The sequence below is a fragment of the Anoplophora glabripennis genome, unplaced genomic scaffold (assembly GCF_000390285.2).
Source record: "Anoplophora glabripennis isolate ALB-LARVAE unplaced genomic scaffold, Agla_2.0 scaffold156, whole genome shotgun sequence".
Classification (NCBI taxonomy): domain Eukaryota; kingdom Metazoa; phylum Arthropoda; class Insecta; order Coleoptera; family Cerambycidae; genus Anoplophora; species Anoplophora glabripennis.
In genome coordinates, this window is record NW_019416250.1 from 122,101 (window position 1) to 141,733 (window position 19,633).

Here is a 19,633-nt window from a genome sequence, read left to right on the forward strand (position 1 = left end):
TCTTAGATCTACTTAAAGAACATCATGAAAAAATTTCATATGAAATTTGCAAAAAAATGATTAAAGTATGGGTGTTACTAAGTTCTTGAAAAGGGTTATACACATATGTAGGTGTATAAAATATTTATTTTCTTCATAGTTATTTACACCTATTTAAATTTTAATTTAATACCAAACATTCCATTTTAGTTTATGAAAAATTACTACTTTGTGAAAAATAAGAAAATAACTGCATTTATCAATCGATTATGAAAAATATTTTGCAAATATTCAGGGTGTGTCCTATGCAACACAAAATATTTCAGAGGGTAATCATTTTATGAAAATAAAAACATATTAACATATGCCCAACAACCACAGGAGCGAGTGTAGGCAATTATTTAAAAAAATATGTGCGCCACCATATTTTTAATTTCCTGAGCTCTTAGACATAAAACGTCTCTTAGCATTTTTTTATTGAAGCCTAGTTCTGGAGAAAATACTGTTTTATTCATTTATTGATCATTGTATTATTTAATTATTAAATTATTATTATTTTATTAAAGAATCAGGATTACAAAAAAAAAACGATTAAAAAATTCAGAATTAAAAATGTCACTGCTTCTGATGACATGATTAAACTTTAGTTTGTACTAAATCATGCCCCCTAATCGGCTAATGTCTAAAGAATCAAAGTTTGAGAAAAAGAAAATGTTCTATTATGAAGATAAAAAAAAACGAAAAAACAAATCTTCGTCACTTTTAAAAGTGACAAATTTGTATTTTGGAAAGGAGACGTTTTTGGACATATGTCAATATGAACTTATTTTCTTAAAATAATGTTCATTCATCCTCTGTAATATTTTAAACTACCTAAGGAAACACACCCTATATGTGCACTCCTTTTAGAGATCTCGAAACGGTAACCCATATTTTAATTCAATATTTTGAATATTTCAGTTGAAACTTGTACTTTCATTCTCACTGACCATCAACCGTTACTGCAATTGTACGAGAATATATAGGGCGTATCAATTTTAATCTATTAGACTTTGTTGTGGATAGAACAAAAAATGATAGTAGTTTTTGATACAGGGTGTTAAAGGTTCCATAAAGTCAATACTTTATGGAATATCAAGACTCTGCACAACTAGTAGTGAAGATTCTGGGAGACACCCTCATTAAGAACGTCAGAATTTCGACACTACTGACTATTTTATAAATTCAATAAGTTCATTCGATTTTCATTTGGATTTTAAAGAAAAAGTTCCCTAAATATTCTATGACACAGTTGAATAAAAGGAAAATAGCTTAAACTTCATTTAACAAGAAACATTTATTAAGAATAAAAAAAACAAAAGCATTTTTGCATACCTAGATTCATGGCATAGGACATTATTTGAAATAATTTAATATCTTTAAAATAAAGTAAAATTATGAGTTAAAATGAAATGTGTGCAAACATTTTTGATTATTTTTTAAAAATTATTCTTGATTACTTAACCATATAAAATATGTACCTATATAGGATATTTTCAGTAAATTATTTATTTGGGGACCTTTTAACACCTTATATCTTGAAAACCGTTAAGATTTTGAAGTAAGTTCTTCATTACCTTTGGTTATTCTATCTGTTTCCGAAGCCTGATGGATTAAAACTGGGACATCCTGTATATGATCTGAAGAAAATAATTCCTTCAATACAAAAGTTATAATTAATGTTATAATAATTTTGGTTATGTTCTTACCGCAGTGATGTATTTTTTGAAATTTTTTAGTAAAAAGCTGGACTGGAAAATAATTCTTAATAGTTTAAAAACATAAAATTTGTAGGCCAATTTGATAATCTGCGAAACTATTCCAAACCCACCGAAATAACTTTTAACCAATTGATTTAAAAAATGTTGTTTTGCCGTAAACACTATAGTTCTAAATAGTAAAAGACCAAAAGCCATGCACATACTAGTTTAGTGTATCTATGCTAACTAAAAATATTAATTGTTTTAAAATATATAGTTTAAGGGTCTTTTTTATGTGCCTCTATATTAAAGAAGAAAGGTATCGGAATTACTTACTCACAAATTATTTTGAAAGACCAAGAAAATAAAAAGGTGTCACAGAAAAAGTATACATAAAAAAATATCCAATTCATAACAAAATAGCATTTTATTCAAACAAGAAGAAATTATAATAATTTTGAAATTATAAGGAAATAAAACTTAGGAAATGTAAATTTGAATCTCATTTCAAATTATCTATGTAAATTAAAAAAAAAATAAGTAAGCATTTGTAATAATTATAAACATTTTCATAGAATTTTATTAAAAAAAATCTTACTTCCGGTTATCCAAACCATGTGGTCACTCTGATGGTTTTCACAATAGTGTAAGTAACATTGTATTGTACATGAGTAAAACATGTAAAAAATAGACAAATTTCGTAAGCAAATAATTTTTCTAACATTTCCCATTTAACCAGAAGAGGTCTCAATATTTTAAATTAAAAGGCCACAACATTTACAGTAAATCAATCCACACAAATGTGTCTTTGCCGCCGAGTCTCATCACCACCCGGCACGGAATAATGCATCATCAACACTTCAGTATTCCAAGTATTCTGTGAATATTTAGAATCAGAAACAATATCATTTATGATTAGTGCTCAGAAGAATTGAATACCTATATTAACAATAATATTCAATCAGTTGGATATTTAAGGTCAAGAAATAGTAGGAATATTTGGCAACAACCTTTCTACTCTACAAACAAGGATGTACAGACAAGATAAGCCACATAAGAAAGTACAGTTTTAACACACTACATTAATAGCATTTAAAGTAAATGCAATAAAAAGTATATGTACATTGGTAAAACAGGGAAAAACATTAGTATGAAGTTAAAGGAAGTGTGACCTAAAGGATAACAACAATGAGAAATCGGCGGTTGTGGAACACAAGGTAGATACAGGGTATTCAATAATCCGAAATAATACCAATATTCTAGTGTAATAATAATAATAGTCAAAATTCTAGAGACAAAATTTTGATTAGAAGGAACCGTAAGACAACTCGTAGAAATCGATTAGGTACTTGTAAGATATATAATTTATAATAATTCTCCTTCAAACTGCTGTCGTTAACTAACTTAATCTTCATTATGCGTGAAAGCGGCAACGCCGCGGTTCTCAACGTAGCGTATTATTTGAAATTTGCAGGTGTGACATATGATGTATATTTCAAGCTTAGGCATCCAAACAAACAGAATGATCGAACGCGGGCGAGCGAACGCCGAGCCGAGCGTGCCAGCCAAGTGCAACGTTGCCAAATCTAAAGGCTTACTACTTTAGTCAGTAGCGAATCTACAGAAACTCTCATTTGACTTTAAACCTCCTTAAGTGTGTTATAGAAACCCATATAAACTGATACCAAACCATTTTCATAACTAAGAATTTGTTGGAAAATTTCATTGTCCCCGAAGATGGCACTAATACTTCACTTGCATGATGAACATTTAGAAGATGTTTATTTGAAAAACCAATATTATATTTAAGCTGCTCTTGACAAGTTCAAACATATAAAACATAAATCAAATTGGATTCATTCTATCTTTCATATTTAGATAGATCTCAGAAAAATAATGTTACAAATTTATATATTTTTTTCTTCAGTCTGGCCCTATTGAGTTATTAGCTCTTGAAGTTGAGAGTTGAAAATTGGTTCTTCGTATAATTTTTTTGTTTCTCAGTAGATTTGGATATGTTTTGGGTAATATAGTTACCTATTATAATATTTGAAGCTATTTCTACTAATGTATAGGTAGAAATTATAAATTTATTTATTTTTATTGTTGTTTTTAAGTTTAAGATTTTCATGCTTTTTTACATGAAAATGATGTATTTGTTTGTTATCTCTCAAATGACCGAGATATTAGTATTCAGGGTGTACCTTTAAGCAAGGATCGCTTTTTTGGGGGTAATAGTACTTGTTCCCAGAATATTAAACTGAAATTATTATTTTTTCGTCGGTCTATGTCGACAAAAAAATAAAATAATAACTTTACGAGAAAATTATTCTTGGTAGAATAAGGTTGCAATAGAGATGTTTAAGTTTGTATGTACATGTCATGGCGTTCAGGAAAGGACAAACTCTCAAAATCGGCAAGAGTACTTATTTGTGATGACACAAAATAATACTATTAAAGAAAGTCATTTTTAGGGCCGTTTGCACCATTTGCTTTGTTAAGCTAGCTTAAATATTTACATATGGCTTTATAAAGCTAACGGAGTGGCATTGATTTTTTTATGACTTTGTGACATGTTACCATATTTTTTTGACAGAATGCCAAACATTAAAAAAATTCTTTAGTATTTTAAAGAATTAATACTTTTTGTATGATCCATTAAATATTAACTAATATGTATGTATGTTTCAAAATAAATATGTTTGCTGTTTTATAAAATATTCGTAATAAAAAAATAATTAAAAATACTTACTAAACTGATAATGAAGTAAACAGTTTCATGCAGTCATGAATCGCATAATCATGAAAGTAGATAGGGATGCATTTAAGAAAGTTAAAACAGGTACTATTAAAAAGTTATAAAATTCTAAACAAAATACACAGTTTTACTCATTTCTCATGTTAATTTAATCCAATATGACATAAAACAGCAACAAAATTAAACCGCAAATCGTACATACAAATTGAAAAAAAATATATGATGTGAAGTTCGCTTTCCTATGAAAGCCTGTCTTTGGTGAGGATTGCCGTTTAATCCATTTCGACCAATATGTTTTATTATTGTTTATATGATTGGATTACCCAAGTTGACTGATGATATCACAATTTGATTAAATTCTGACTAATCCCATATGATCACATCATCCCCCTTTAACACATCCTAGAAAACCCGCACGGAGCTGTTTAGACATAAAAATAAGCTTGAAAATGCACTTTATGAACATTTAGAGGACTTTTTTGTTTTTGCAAATTTTATTGTCAAGAGCAGCAAAACGTTTAAGTAACAATAAAATGTAAAGTTCCCAGGATCCACTTATAATTTAATGATTTTCATACGTAAAATGAAACAATCTAAGATGTAAACTTGATGAATTTTAACTCAAATACACATACAAGTGTTTAAAAAATAATTTTGAGTTAAAATGATAGAAAAATTATTTGTTTATGAATTTGTCTGTGTCTATTTTACTTATATCCAATATGATGTTACAGATGCTAATGCAAAAACGAGCATTAAGTCTCTAAATTTTTAGTTTTATAATGTTTTTTAAAGTTTATATTTAAAAGTAATTTAAAATATTAAAATAAAGATGTTAATTTGACTAGAATACTTAAAACATATTTAGAAAATTGCAGCTGTAGGGTCTCTTTGATAAAAACTACTTTGTTATTTCTCAGTTAAATTTCGTGTTAGTTATCATTACAGCAAAACAACATCTAGTTACACATATGATTGACCTGCTTTTCTAATTTGCTCATTGGTCACTTTCATTTTGGACAGTTTTTGCCTCTTCTTACCGGTGGAATTGACCTGTTTAACGCTGTCGTCAGGTTTGTCCTCCGGATGAAAAACCACTGTCCAACGATCCAACCTAATCTCTTCGGCATCAATTACATCCCTGAGAAGATTTAAAGGGTCTTCACCTCCCGTGTACCCCGGGCCCCACCTTAACACTCTCGCCAAGTCATTCCCTATAAATAAATTAATTATAGATTAAAACTCCAGTTAGTGTTTTTCTTTAAGTCCATGTACGCAAGGGAGACATTACCTGTTAAAATTAAAAAAAAATACAATGTATTTTTTTCATGTGTAAAAAAACTCCAGAGGAAAATAATTATTGAAAATCCCTATCTTGAAATTGCAGTTTTATATAAAATTGTGTATCTCTTACAAAAATTTAGATATTACGATCAACAAAAAACCAAAGTATTGAGAATAGAAGAGGCTTTGTAACAGTGTACAAGTGCACCCAGTATAATAAAGCACAATTTTTTTTCCTTTCAAGGTTGAAATTCCAAAGTTCTTAATGATAGTGATTTCCAATATCTAAAGTTATATCTGGCTGTTGTATTTATTTAGCAATTCAATGAATTTTTATGTTGGAACAAGTAGTAAGTAAGGCGAAGCAGACATTGTGTATATGTCACCGCGTTATCCTTAGAACCTTATTGGGACTGAAGCCAAAGACGTCATAGGTACTGGATGTATAAATCGATAGTAAGACCTTGGATATTTTATGGCACTGTGGTATGGTAGCAAAAAACACAACAGACCATGGGGAAGGAAAAACTGAATAAAATCCAAAAATTGGTCTGTTTGGGTATAACAGGGGCGATGTCATCAACGCCCACAGCTGCACTAGAAGTCATGCTAAATCTACTACCAATTCATATAGTGGTGAAAAGAGAAGTGTGGTTAGCAGCATTCGGACTTCGAAATAATAATGACTAAGAGGTAGTTCCTATTCCAGGATTATGGAAACATTTATGTCGAAACCAACTCTGGGGATGGTATCCAACCAGATGGTCACAAGGTTTCGCTTCCATAGGCTATTTGAGCAAATGGGAGTATCAGAGCAAATGGGAGGAAAAATTTGATGCCCTGGAAAGATGGGGTCTGATACGGTTTACGGAAGGCTCCAAAATAGCTAAGGGACGGGTGCAGGAATATATGGACTGAGATACAGTCACACAGCAATTAACGCTTTAGACACACATAAGGTTACTGCAAAACTTGCTTACTGAACTGGCTACCACTAATACAGTTAGACTGTTGGGTGCTAGGACAGAAAAGCGTATGAACTTGTTAGAAAGGAACTCGAAACAAATTTCATTGGTTCAGAGCCATTCTGTAGCACATCAACTTATGTGGTCAGGAGGGCTCTGGGAAATGGACTGAGTCAGAATATATGAAATACTGAGCTTCGAGGCTAGGGCAAAGTTAAGGAACTTATGTAGTGTTCTTAGGAGAAGAAAAGTTGCTAAGCTTGAATAAAATTCGACTCCGGAAAATGAGGGGACTAATAACAGGACACTATCACTTTAGTAGACATATATACAAACTAAGGCTTGTAGATAGTTTGGTCTGCCGAGGATGTGACTTGTAACCCAAGGAGCTGAGAGAAGTGTCGGCAAGTAAGCTTTTGGATTTTGTTAATAGGACAAAGCTACTTGCTGAATAGATTTGAACAGTGGGACACACAATATGTTTGATAAGACCACGGTGAAATGTAACTTGAATAGAACCTAACTACAGGAGGAAAAAAGACAAAAAGATATTATACGAGTAATTCAATGCTGGCCGGGGCTAGCCTAGAGGAATTAATTCTGACAATGTATTTAGTTATAATATACACAGTGTTTGTAAATAAGTGTGAAATATTTTAGGAGGTGGTTGCTGAAGTTATTTTGTGAAAAAAAGTTCATATAAACGTAGGTCGAAATATGCTTCGTTTCCGAGATACAATGTTTAAATTTTAATTTTTTCCTACGAAAAAAATTGAAGAGACCAATTTAATTCAGAATTGACTGTGCATCTTTATAAAAAAACATGAAAACGGGAAAAAGGCAGTGGCATACCACTTTTTTTTTTAAAAAAGGTTGTGGCATTCTCGCACAAATGGGCAAGTAGAAATGTTCTGATCACCCCAAAAAGTACACATTTATCTCTCCAAAGCATTTTTCAAATTTCGAGTCAATATCTTTAAAACTGAAATAATTAATAAAAATAAATAACAATTTAAATTTAAACACTCTGTATCTCGGAAATTAAGCATATTTCGACCTACGTTTATATGAACTTTTTTCGCAAAATAACTTCGGCAACCATCCCCTAAAATATTTCGCACTTATTTACAAACACCCTGTATAATATTAGTTAAATAGTGTAAACATTGTGATAGCAGGAACAAATTAAAAAGTAACACTTTTAAAGAAGATGCAAATGAAATTAGGAATATTAATTTGCAAATAAGAAAAAGTGAGTTTGTTTCAGAAAAAGAGTACGACCTGATACAGACCGAAGCTAACTTTTAAAATTTGTTGCGATATTTTTCTTTTTAATTTATTCACGATAATAACAGTGTTAGACGAACTTTAATTTATGTTTATTTATTATTATTTTTAGACATCAACCTCATTCAAACTTAATTTTCTTATCTGTTAACCTATTAATTAAAATTCTTTTAAAAAGCTGTAGATTCAGTTGTAAAACTAATACAAATACTTTTTTACACAACCTTGTGACATAATTGTTTTCCATTTCTTCGCATTTGAGTCACACTGTGCATTAAAAAAAATCTCAAAATTGACCAGATATAAACCCCTTCAAACCTCAATACTAGTGATCAAAAAATCAATCTTAATCCTGTGAGATTAAAATATGAGTATTTCATTAAAAAACACACAACTTCACAACTTTTTTTTGAACTACTTGGAATGCAAAATAGCCAATGTATATGCTCATAAAATTTAATCATATATTTAAGTTTTTTTACATAGACTGAGGTGTCTGTAATGTGCTACACTGTATAAAAAAGAAAAATGTAAAGATCAAAATTTTAAAATTTCAGTATACCCACCTGTTCCCAACGGTACTATAGCACATGCCGGGGACGAGCACTGAGAATCCTGCCCAACATTGTCCAAACATTGTAGTACCCATCCGATTGTACCATCTCCACCACACACGAGTATTTTATAGTTTTGAATGTTTCGAAACACATAGAGGCCTGGCAAGGGCCCACCGTTATCCAAATCGAATACCTGGTAAGGATTCAACAATTTCCTGAAGCTGGATATCAATTCAAGGCCTTGGCATCCACCAGACTTTACGTTAACGAACACTAATAGAGGTTGTACTCCGTGAGGTATCATCGAAGGTTCTATGTTGGGAAGTAACATAACTGAAAACAAATAACAATAACTCGTTTATATTTCTTAGTAAGGCTTTTAAATAAGCAAACCAAAATATTAACAAGAGTCTACAGCAGTGGCGACGCCAGCTTATCATAAGGGGGGTGGCCAGAGGGTGGCTAATGATTTTAAAGGGGTGGTCAAGAATACAATATATCTAATTGTGAAAAATATGTATTTTTGATACTTATTAATCTAATAATAAAAAAAGGTTTAATTATTCTGATTTAACAATATTTCTGATATTTTTAAAGAGTTATCTTTAGTATAAAACAATTTTAAGCTTAAATAACCTATTTAAAAAAATAACAAATTTTTATCATATCAGCAAAATTTGTCTGTTATTATGATTTTGAGCAGATGCATCTACAACGCAATCAAGGTCAAGTGTTGTGACTTTTTCATTTGACAAATTATCATTAGTCATCGTTGTCCGAACGTAGGTTTTTATTCTTTTTAAGCACGAAAAAGATCTTTCATAGCATGCGGTAGAAACTGGCAATGTAAGAGCAATATTTGTTAAGGTTAATAGATTTTCGAAAGCTGGATAAAAATTATGTAAAAATTTATTGACTTGATATTTTTATTTTCGTCCCGGCCAACATTTTGACAGTTACTTTTGTAATTTAGGGGTGGCCGATAAATTTTTAGAGGTGGCCTGGGCCACCCCTGGTCCTCCCCTAGTGTCGCCACTGGTCTACAGTATTGAGACCAATTTCCACACAGGGTAACACTCGAACTGTGTCTGTATAATGTTGGTCAATATGCGAGCAGATATAGGCACTGGCTAAATAAGCTATTAAATCTATAATCACCCAACAAATGAGCAAAAAAAAATGTTCCAAAACACATTTTTGTACATCAAGTTCAGTGATACACAAAAAAAACATATTCCTGAAAATTATATATTTTGTTATATTGCTCATTTACAAAAAGCAAATTTTTAGATATGTATATAAAAAACATGAACATTTATAAATAACAACTCTGGGAAATAATGAAAAAAAAAAGATTATTTCGTACATTTTTAGCTTACCTAGTAAAGGCTGTTTATCTTCAAATTTTGATTCTCGTAAAGTATAAAGTGCTCTTACAGCCTTGTCTGAATCTTCATAAGTGATCACCATAGAACCGTATTCATAGTAGATTGGACCGATTTTAGAAAATTTATTTTCTGCAAAAGAATAATTTTCTTTTAATTAAATTATGGCTAGCTAGAACAGTACAAATAAAAATGAACATTATAAATTTTATACCAATTTTAGAAATATTAAGTGGTCTAGTGGCGGGATATTTTAGAAATAAAACAAATGAAATTCTAATAAGGATGTACAGGGTGCCCCAAGATTCGGTGTACATAGAACTATTACATATTTTTGAGGTTAAAATAAAGTTTAAGTAAACTTAGCTCTATCCAAAGTTGCTTTGTTTAGCCTTTGGAGGGTGTTAAAGTTACCCAAAAATGTTTAATTAATAATTCTGAAACGTTTTATCCCATTTAAATGAAATTTGGCACGATTGTTATACAGGGTGATTCACAAACGGTGGCTAAAAATGAAACCTCCTATTCTTTGATGAATTTTAAGGGGAGTCTTTGGTATAAAGTTTTTATCTAGGATGGTTCGTTAAAAAGATACAAACATAAAAAAATGTTTTTAATTTTTTTAAATAATTTCAAGACTAGTAAGTAAAATAACTTGAAATTGGGCTCATGTATTTATGTAAGTATTGTCCAAAATCTAAAGCCTTTTTCTAAAATTTTAATGCTTCAGTATCGGTGGCATATTTTTCTAAATAAAATAGTACGCCACTGCTTTACAGTAACAATTATGATATTTTCGGATTCATTTTTCACTTTTTTACAAATTATATCCTCTTATGTTTTTCGAAAAAAGCCTGATTTTTTAGTAAAACTTAAAAAACAAATTGAAAACACCGGACTTCAACCCATTCGTTTTCTTATTGTGGGGTGCTGTTAAACGGCTGGTATACAGTGAATAAATTAATACACCTCAGCAGTTAGAAGAAAGAATCATATTCAAGCAACAATAAATTTCGAACAAATTACATTTTTGTTACTAAAAAGATGTCGCACCTGTGCTCATGGAAATGGAGGAATTTTTTGAGCATTTACTCAAATAAAATCATTAAAATGATGACTAATTTCTTTATTCGATTAAATAACTGAATGATTAGTGCTTGTCATGTCATTTAAGTAAAAGTGTTTTCAGTTAGTTTTTTAAGTTTTACTAGAAAATCACACTTTTTTCAAAAAATATGAGAGAATAATAATTTATAGAAATTGAAAGACGAATCTGAAAATATCATAATTGTTACCTTAAAGTAGTGATGTACTATTTTATTTAAAAAAATTTGCCACCAATACCCTGTATCTCCGTCACTAGAGCATTTAAATTTTAGAAAAAGGCGTCAAATTTTGGACAATGTTTACATGTGCCCAATTTCAGATTATTTCACTTGCTAGTTTTTAAATTATTTAAAAAAATTAAAAATAAATTTTTAAGTTTAACACCCTGTATCTTTTTAACGAAGGATCCTAGATATAAATTTTGTGCGAAATTTACCAAAGAATACAAGGTTTAATTTTTGGTCACTGTTTGTGAATCACCCTGTACATATTTATAGAAATGGAAAAATTATTCCTCTGTCGTAAATGTTTCATATTCCTAATAATTTTTGTGTAAGTAATTGTTTTATTAATATTATACCGTGTAGGAAAACGCCAATGGTCTATCACAAGTTACGTGAGAGCGATAAAGTAAGACATAGAAATCCATGCGATAGAGAAGGATGGCTATAATGAAGGCTTCTCTTTGTCACCGCCCGTTTCGCCCTTCCACAAATAAGATCCACTTCTTATTTGTGGAAGGGCGAAATGGGCGTTGACTATGATACGCCTTAATTATAGCCATCCTTCTCTATCGCATGGATTTCTATGTCTTACTTTATCGCTCTCACGTAACTTGTGATAGACCATCGGCGCTTTCCTACCCGGTATATTATACATATCAATTAAAATGATAGTTATGTACTGTAATCAAAAAGGACCCCGCACAAACCTTATGGAAAATGGCTTTCGGTCAAAATGGCTGAAATTGAAATATGATATAGCTCTCACCTTCCTGAGCAAAAGTTGTCATGGGCCCAAAGCGATCTTATGTGTAGATTTAAAGATAGAGAGCTTTGAAGCTAACGATTTTATAGCACGCTGCTGAATATAAGTGCAGGATAATAGGTGTATGTATATCTCCCTTTCTCCGTATATACAGGGTGAGGCAGTTTTTTGTAGACAAACTTTAACAGGAGATAGAACACATGTTTTTAAAAAGAAAAGTTCCTATAAACATATGTCGTAGAAGGCTTTGTTTCCGAGATACGGGGTGTTGAATATAATTTTTTTTTCTCAAATATTCATTATAACTTATAAACGAATGCTTAGATTTTTTTCATGTTTGGGAGATAACGCCTATTAATTAAGGGGCATAAAACAAGCGATAAAAATGTTCAAAAACTTGCACAGTGGCGGAGTCGTATTCAACCCCTTTCTTAAACAGAACTTCTACGCCAATGACTATTTAAAAAAAAACTGCTATTTTCATTATATACATATAGTTTAACAAAAATAATGTCCATTCTTCTGTCTCGAAATTCCTGTGCGTTTCCGAGTTATTTTGATTTTTGGTGTTTGTTGTGGTACTAAATTAAGTAAGTAAGTATTATTCTGATGCCCTATAGCGGTTGAGCTGAACAAGTTTGGATAGAGATATACCTACTTAGTTAAAAAAAAGAGTTTGTATCAATTTTATGTACGCAGAATATTGGCATTTATTTTAATTCTACAATTTGCAGGGGCAAAGGTGTAGTTATTACTTACCACAAGCCAAAAAGGGATTCTTTTTGTATATATGAGGAAATTTTGAAAATACATAATTTAAAAAATTTTCATTCCTTAGGGTAAAGTTTATATTAGAATAACACAAAAAATGTTCCAGTTTACTGGTAAAATTGTGTACTTAAATATTGCTTTATTTACATATTTATTACTCATGACCAACTCACTAGAAGCGGACAATGCTTTAGCATTTGCATAAACTATCAGTTGTGATTAAATGGTTTAGCTAATGGTGCTTATATTTCTGCCTGACGTCATTCCTTAAGTCGTTCATTTTATTGCAACGGTTTTATATAGTGAACCTAGAAAGAGCTACAGTCTATAAATGTATATATCAGGCTGTCCCATTTTTGATAGAAATCTATGTTATTTCAGAACTTACTATACAGGCTGTTACAAATTCGCTTCTCACTACAGGGATCTTGGAAACGGTAAGAGGTACGAAGTAGCTTAAATGGGGGCAAAGTTGCGTAATGCTTCTAAAAGATCAAGGCTAACGTGATTAGTTTTCGAAATATTTGAAATAAACCGAAATTTTGGAAATCTGTTTTTGTTTCATTTCAGTCTTGTTTCAGTTGATATTGAAAAAAGAAGAACACTTTGGGAATGGCATAATCAATTTTTGTATGTACGTTTTGTCTCTCCAGGACCATCATCAACTTCATTTTTTTAAATACGATCCTGGAACTATACTGCCTCAGCTCGAACCAGATTCAGATGTTTTGTCTCGAAAAATTCATCTTCAGTGTATTCGTTCCAAATTTATCTAAATTTTTTATTTAGATTTCTTTGTTTATTGAATTATCGTAAACTGTAAGTGTCGTTAGACCCTGTGAAATCCATCTAGATATTTAAACTATTACTACCACACATTAAAATAAAACATTATTAGAGTATTATTCCCGTGTCCATAGTTATTTCTACGCTTCTCGAGTGCTCAAAATTCCAAACAAATTCCGATCTATTTTTTTCAAGATATTCATACAAATACATCTGACATACTCTTTCACAGTTGCGGTTACAGGTATAATAAATTCCGATAATATTACGCTGATCTTCATTTTCAACCTTTGCCAAAACGAAAATGTTTTTGAACATTTACTGAAATTTTTTAAAGACTAATATTCAGTTGGCGTTTTGGCTGTTCATTTGCATATTTAAGAATTAATTTGTCATAATAAAATTAAAATTGTAATAATGTTTTAATTTTGACGCAACAACTTATTGAGTTATGTATGACCAAGTAGTGGTAATAGTTAATAATAATATAAATGTTTTATTGTAACGCGTGGTGGTAATAGTTTAAATAACTAGATGGATTTCACAGGTTCTAACGACACTTACAGTGTACGATAATTCAATAAACAAAGAAAGCTAAATAAAAAATTTAGATAAATTTGGGTCGAATACACTGAAGATGAATTTTTCAAGCAAAATGTCTGAATCTGGTTCGGACTGAGGCAGTACAGTATTGGGGGTCATGAAGGCTTGTAAAAAATATAATAAAATTTCTAGTCGTATTTAAAAAAATGAAGTTGATAATGGTCCTGAAGAGACAAAACGTTACATACAAAAACTGATTATGGCATTCTCAGTGTTTTTCTTTATTTAATATCGCCTCAAACAAGGCTGAAATGAAACAAAAACGGATTTCCAAAATTTCGGTTTTTTGTCAAATATTTCGAAAACTAATCATGTTAGCCTTGATTTTTTAGAGGCATAATATTGCTCCTCTGATTACGCAACTTTGCCCCCATTTAAGCTACTTCGTATCTCTTACCTTTTCCGAGATACCTGTAGCGAGAAGGGAATTTGTAAACAGCCTATATATAAGGAACACATTCTAGAGCTTGATTTTTAACATAAATTCAATTGTTTAATCAGATCAATCGATCAATCATTTTATTGTCATTTTTGATAAGTATATCTATATCTTCACTTTTAAAAGTTATTCAACTTATCAGGACATGTATCTTATATGAACAATTTAGCATAAGATTGACTAGTGATAGTTTTTTAGTAAAACTATGAAAATAAGCTGTGAAGCAAAGAGTATATAAATATAATTTTTTTAACTGGAAACTGTAACTGCCTATTGCCTACAAAGATGTAGATTTTTTTCTACTTTCCACTAATGTATATGTTATACAAAGCCTTTATAAATGATCACAAGTCACGTGAGCACCGAGCATAGGCAACCAACATTAAACGGCTGGTACTATCAACAAAAAATTCCTTAATCTTAGTGTTACCAACATTAATGATTCGTTTACAATGACAAACCGTTACATCTACGCTTGAGATAATACAATTGCTGATTGGTGAAAACAGGATCTTGTGTTTTAATGTAATCTTGATCTAAATGTTTTAATCATTTTTAATTTTACCAAAATTTAATTGCCAACGTGAATGAAATAAAATTACTGTTATTACTTATATTTTTAATTTTTAATATATATAAAAATATCCCTAAAATATGGTAGTTTCTTTATCTTTAATTGTTTCTGAGATATCCAGGATATCTCTTCGAAAATAAAAGTGCCTTAAACATTGGCATTTTTCTCCAGGAATCTCTACATATATTTTTATATACTAACGGTTATATTGGCTTACGGTTTATTAATATTACCTTTGCCTAGGAATTCAGTTAAAATGTTTTCATAATTTCGCTCGGAAAGATTGGGTGGTAAATTTCCCACAAATAAAGCAAGATTTGGTCCATGTGGATCTTGTTTTAGCTGTAAGTAAAACCTCATTAATTCCATCTGTCTAATGCTGTCCTTTCCAAGTTGTTTCATGATTTCCCACGGCCTTTCATTCCAGGACAAAACTCTCTCCGTAACTAGAACAAAAAAAAATCATTAACTAGTCAGTATTTGATGTGGATATGTCTATAAAATTGTGCCATCCCAGAACTTTTTACTCATATCTTTCAATTGAATAAACCAATCGAGTGAACCAAGTATTGATTGGAAACCAATTAATACAATAAGAACAAACTTTGAAACTGCAAGCGTGAGAGCATTCTGAAAATAGCCCTAAAAGTTTGTTCTTTGACTATCTTTTGTGGCTTAATAATCAAAAATCATAGAGAAGTGAAGAAGACATCTAGATTTGTTTAGAGAACCTGAATTTTACTTGATAAGTGCTAACTCAGCATCTTCCAAAATGGTTGTAATATTGAAATTTTAGATTTGATTTCAGAAGAGTAGTTCTAATTGTAACTAAGTACAAAGTAAATTTGGTTATCAAGAAGGTGTGAATATATTGATAACTACTAATGTCAAGAAGGAAAGAGAAGTCATATTCAAACAACATATAAAGTAAGTACCTATTCAATGTTGCCATTTCGTTAGTCAAAATACAGGATGTCCCACTAAGAATAGGAGCTTTGAGTAAAGGACGTTAAAATAAAACATTTGAGCAAAACATGAATTAGTAAAATGTCACTCCTTACCGGAGATTCAGGGTGTTATATATAAAATTAATTTTTCATTCAATTTCTATCACTACTCAAGAACCCTTTAAAAGATAACAAATTATGACATATAAAAAATTTACAAAATTGTGCTAATACTTTTTAAATAGTCTGTTTTTGTTAGATATTATGATGTAAAAACTCTTTTAAAAAAAACTACACTTGTTTCAAGACGTTAAATAAGCTATTCCTGTTAAAGAAAAGTGTGGTTTCATTTATCGGTACATTTCCTAATTGATGTGAATTGATCACAATGAAAAACCAAAACAAAATCTAGTCTTAACTCACTATAATGTTTAACTCACATACTACGTCTAATACCTACGTTTTCACAATGTTCTCTATTTACGTCGATATGTTTTCTTAGATATTTAATTAAATTTTAATTAATCTAAAACAAGTTTTAGTGGATTTTCCACAACGTGAGTTAAATTTCCTCTTCTTGTTCTGTTTTGTATGAAAGAACCCTGTTGCACCTACCCGGTCATAAAGATTTTTAATTTTGTGTCCTGGTCCTGGTTGCCTCCTTTATTTGCTTCAGCACTATTAAGTCTTTAGCATAAACACAAATCATATCTTTCATTTCTTTATTAGAAAATTTCTTATATCAAGGCATATTTTAAGACATAACATTAAATTATGGGATATATATGATGAATACAAATTAATTAAATGGGCGAAACAGTTGTTTTAATTATTATCAACAAATATCTGAGAGGTTTAATCTACTTTTTGTAAATGAGTGTTGTTTTTCATTATCGATTCACTTCAGCTTGGAAAAGTGCTTATTAAGTACACCCACATTTTACTTCAAAACGAATATGGCTTTAACGTTTTAAAACTTTTTCTTCATACCTCGGTCGAAAGTACGTACTTTCGTCCCTAATAGCAGGGACGAAAGTTTAACATTTACTCCCTCTGAAAAGTACACACGCGCCCTCTATAACGGCGGGAGGAAAGAATTTCTCATGCGTATTTATACTCGTAACTGGGGACTATTTATTATGTCGCTATAACAAATTGTTAACCACTGTCATTACTATTGCTACCTCTAAAAGTCAATTCAATAACCCAGCAGAAATGAACAATACGTTGTCATCTGATGAATCCATAGACGAAGTTGTTATACGAAATTTCGATGCAGAAGCGCGATTGATAATAAATACAGATGCTTATCAACATTTAAAGTTAAAAAAAGTAAAATTAATAACGTACTTTCAACCGGTTATGAAGAAAAATCATATACACTACACGGGCCAAAAGTTGAAATCTCGGTCCTGCTCGTCATGATGCCCGAGGTGAAGCCGAGGGCATCATGACGAGCAGGGCCAAAAATTCAACTTTCGGCCCTTGTGGTGTAATATATTATTTTTCTTTAAAAATAGTTACACCATAATATCTAACAAAAATAGCCATAAAGTTACCATTTAAAGTTTGAGCCCTTTTTTGTAATTTTCTATAAAGTTACTAGCGCCCCCTATTAGTTATTAGACATTTACGTTTCATAATTTGTCATCATTTAAAACAGATTTCCCTAAATTTTTAATTTAATATCTCTAACTTCTTGAGCAATCATTAGAAATTAAAAGAAAAATTTTAGATAAAACACCCTGTACAGTACATTTACTACAACATGTTTGCTCAATAGTTTTATTTTGACAATCTATAGCTGCTCTGTGTTTCATTATTTAAGGGGCAACCTGTATAAGTGAGCCTGTTAAATTAAAGAACTATGTGCATTTACAAAAATGTCCTGGCATTGTCTAACAGTCTATGATGCAGATTCAGTCCAAAGTGATAAATCTTCAACATAATCTCTGGTAGGTAATACAATTTTTAGGTCCAGAGTACGAGAAAAATTCTTATACAGCAAGAGCAGAGTGGAGGTCTGTCTTGTAAATACTACTCTCTCTGATTTATATCGAGAGGTACTGCTTTAAAGAAGAACTGGTTAAGTCTTTGAACAAGCAATACAAATATATACAATTCATGTACATTTGTTCTGCCGCTGCATCATACTGTTTGCATTCACCGTATATTACAAATACTGAAATTATGCACTGCTGTAATCACTAGTAACCACTAAAAACAATAACAGTCAATTATAATGTATTTCAGCCACATCAAAAGGTTAATACTGATGAGAGGAAACTGGTATCAGATAAGGAACAACAAAATTTAATATGAGCACTAGCTATACTGTTGAAACAAAAAAACGTTCAACAAAATTTTCAGACTGTGAATTTTCAGAGATGTTAGGTAATAAAAGAATAATGAATCTGAATAGACTTTGCTTCAGATATTGGACCAAATAGTAACAGTTGGCAAAAAATAATGACATTCGGGTAGACTTTCATAAGTGGCAATCGAGTGTAAAAAGGAATTACTTACCCCCTCTATCCAGAAGTACTTCACTACAACGATAGTCTTCACAGTTATAGTTTTCAAGGCCAAAGCGTTTAAGCGCTTCTCGGATGAGGTCGCCAACAGACGTATTTGAATCCACAGGCACGGTGCAGAATGCCTGAGATACTTGGAGTTTTCCGGGATAGACGCGCACTTCACCTTTATCATTATCACGGTCCCTACAAGGAATAATTTAACACTCATTAAAAAGACTATTAAAAAATATTAAGTTGTAATGTCATTTAAACTATTGTTTGAATTACGTGGAAACATCTATGAAATACTTACTTAAATCTAAGAAAAACAGCTGGCCGCTTTCCTTCCTTCCTATGAACGCTTAAGACGGGAGTAGGATCTTGCAGAACGGCTTCATCTTGCGAGTAGAGATCTGTTAGATGGAATGAATTTGGGTCTTTTGTGATATGAAACGCCCTCAGAGCCTGTGTTAACACCTGACTTAAGGGAGCTTGCCTGGACACCACGATAGTTCTGAAGATCCGTCTCCTTAGGGAATTATTCCCGTCGTAAACCTTTATAACCTCTGAAAAAAAAATAAATTAATTAATTAAGTAGTAAATGTGAAAGAATAGTTAAAAATATTGATATAGAATTAGTGAATAAATAAATTGTTACAAAGACAAGCAAAATAGAACTATATGTAGGTACAAGTTTTTTTAAAAGACCGTGACTGACTGATGGCGGACCTACTGAATCAAAATAAAGGAATAACAGTAAACTGTCAACAGGTTATTGCAGATTTAGGAAACATTTGAGTAAATTATCCTGGATGTAAGTTCAGCCAGAAGTAAGAGGAGGAGATTGTAGCCTGTGCATTATCCGAGTGTGAAGCAATCACTGTTAAAACTGTGGAGCTTAATTAGGAGGCTACAGTTACATGAGCCTAATAGTTCTATTCTAATTTAT

General features: G+C 31.1%; 1 protein-coding gene across 9 annotated transcripts in view; it reads right to left on the bottom strand.

Moving 5' to 3' along the window:
- The window catches only part of LOC108905661 (diacylglycerol kinase theta), a 111,378-nt gene that overhangs the window by 11,299 nt on the left and 80,446 nt on the right, over nucleotides 1-19,633 (bottom strand). For 5 of the 9 annotated variants that reach the window (XM_018708626.2, XM_018708619.2, XM_018708625.2 and 2 more), the window contains 6 exons: nucleotides 18,998-19,250; nucleotides 18,695-18,888; nucleotides 15,455-15,667; nucleotides 9,949-10,086; nucleotides 8,579-8,902; nucleotides 5,457-5,690 (listed from right to left, as the gene is read on the bottom strand). In XM_018708626.2, the coding sequence (XP_018564142.1) occupies nucleotides 5,457-5,690; nucleotides 8,579-8,902; nucleotides 9,949-10,086; nucleotides 15,455-15,667; nucleotides 18,695-18,888; nucleotides 18,998-19,250 (1,356 nt within the window). The remainder of the gene's footprint in view (nucleotides 1-5,456; nucleotides 5,691-8,578; nucleotides 8,903-9,948; nucleotides 10,087-15,454; nucleotides 15,668-18,694; nucleotides 18,889-18,997; nucleotides 19,251-19,633) is intronic. The other 4 variants (XM_018708623.2, XM_018708622.2, XM_018708629.2 and 1 more) reach the window with 1 other exon arrangement.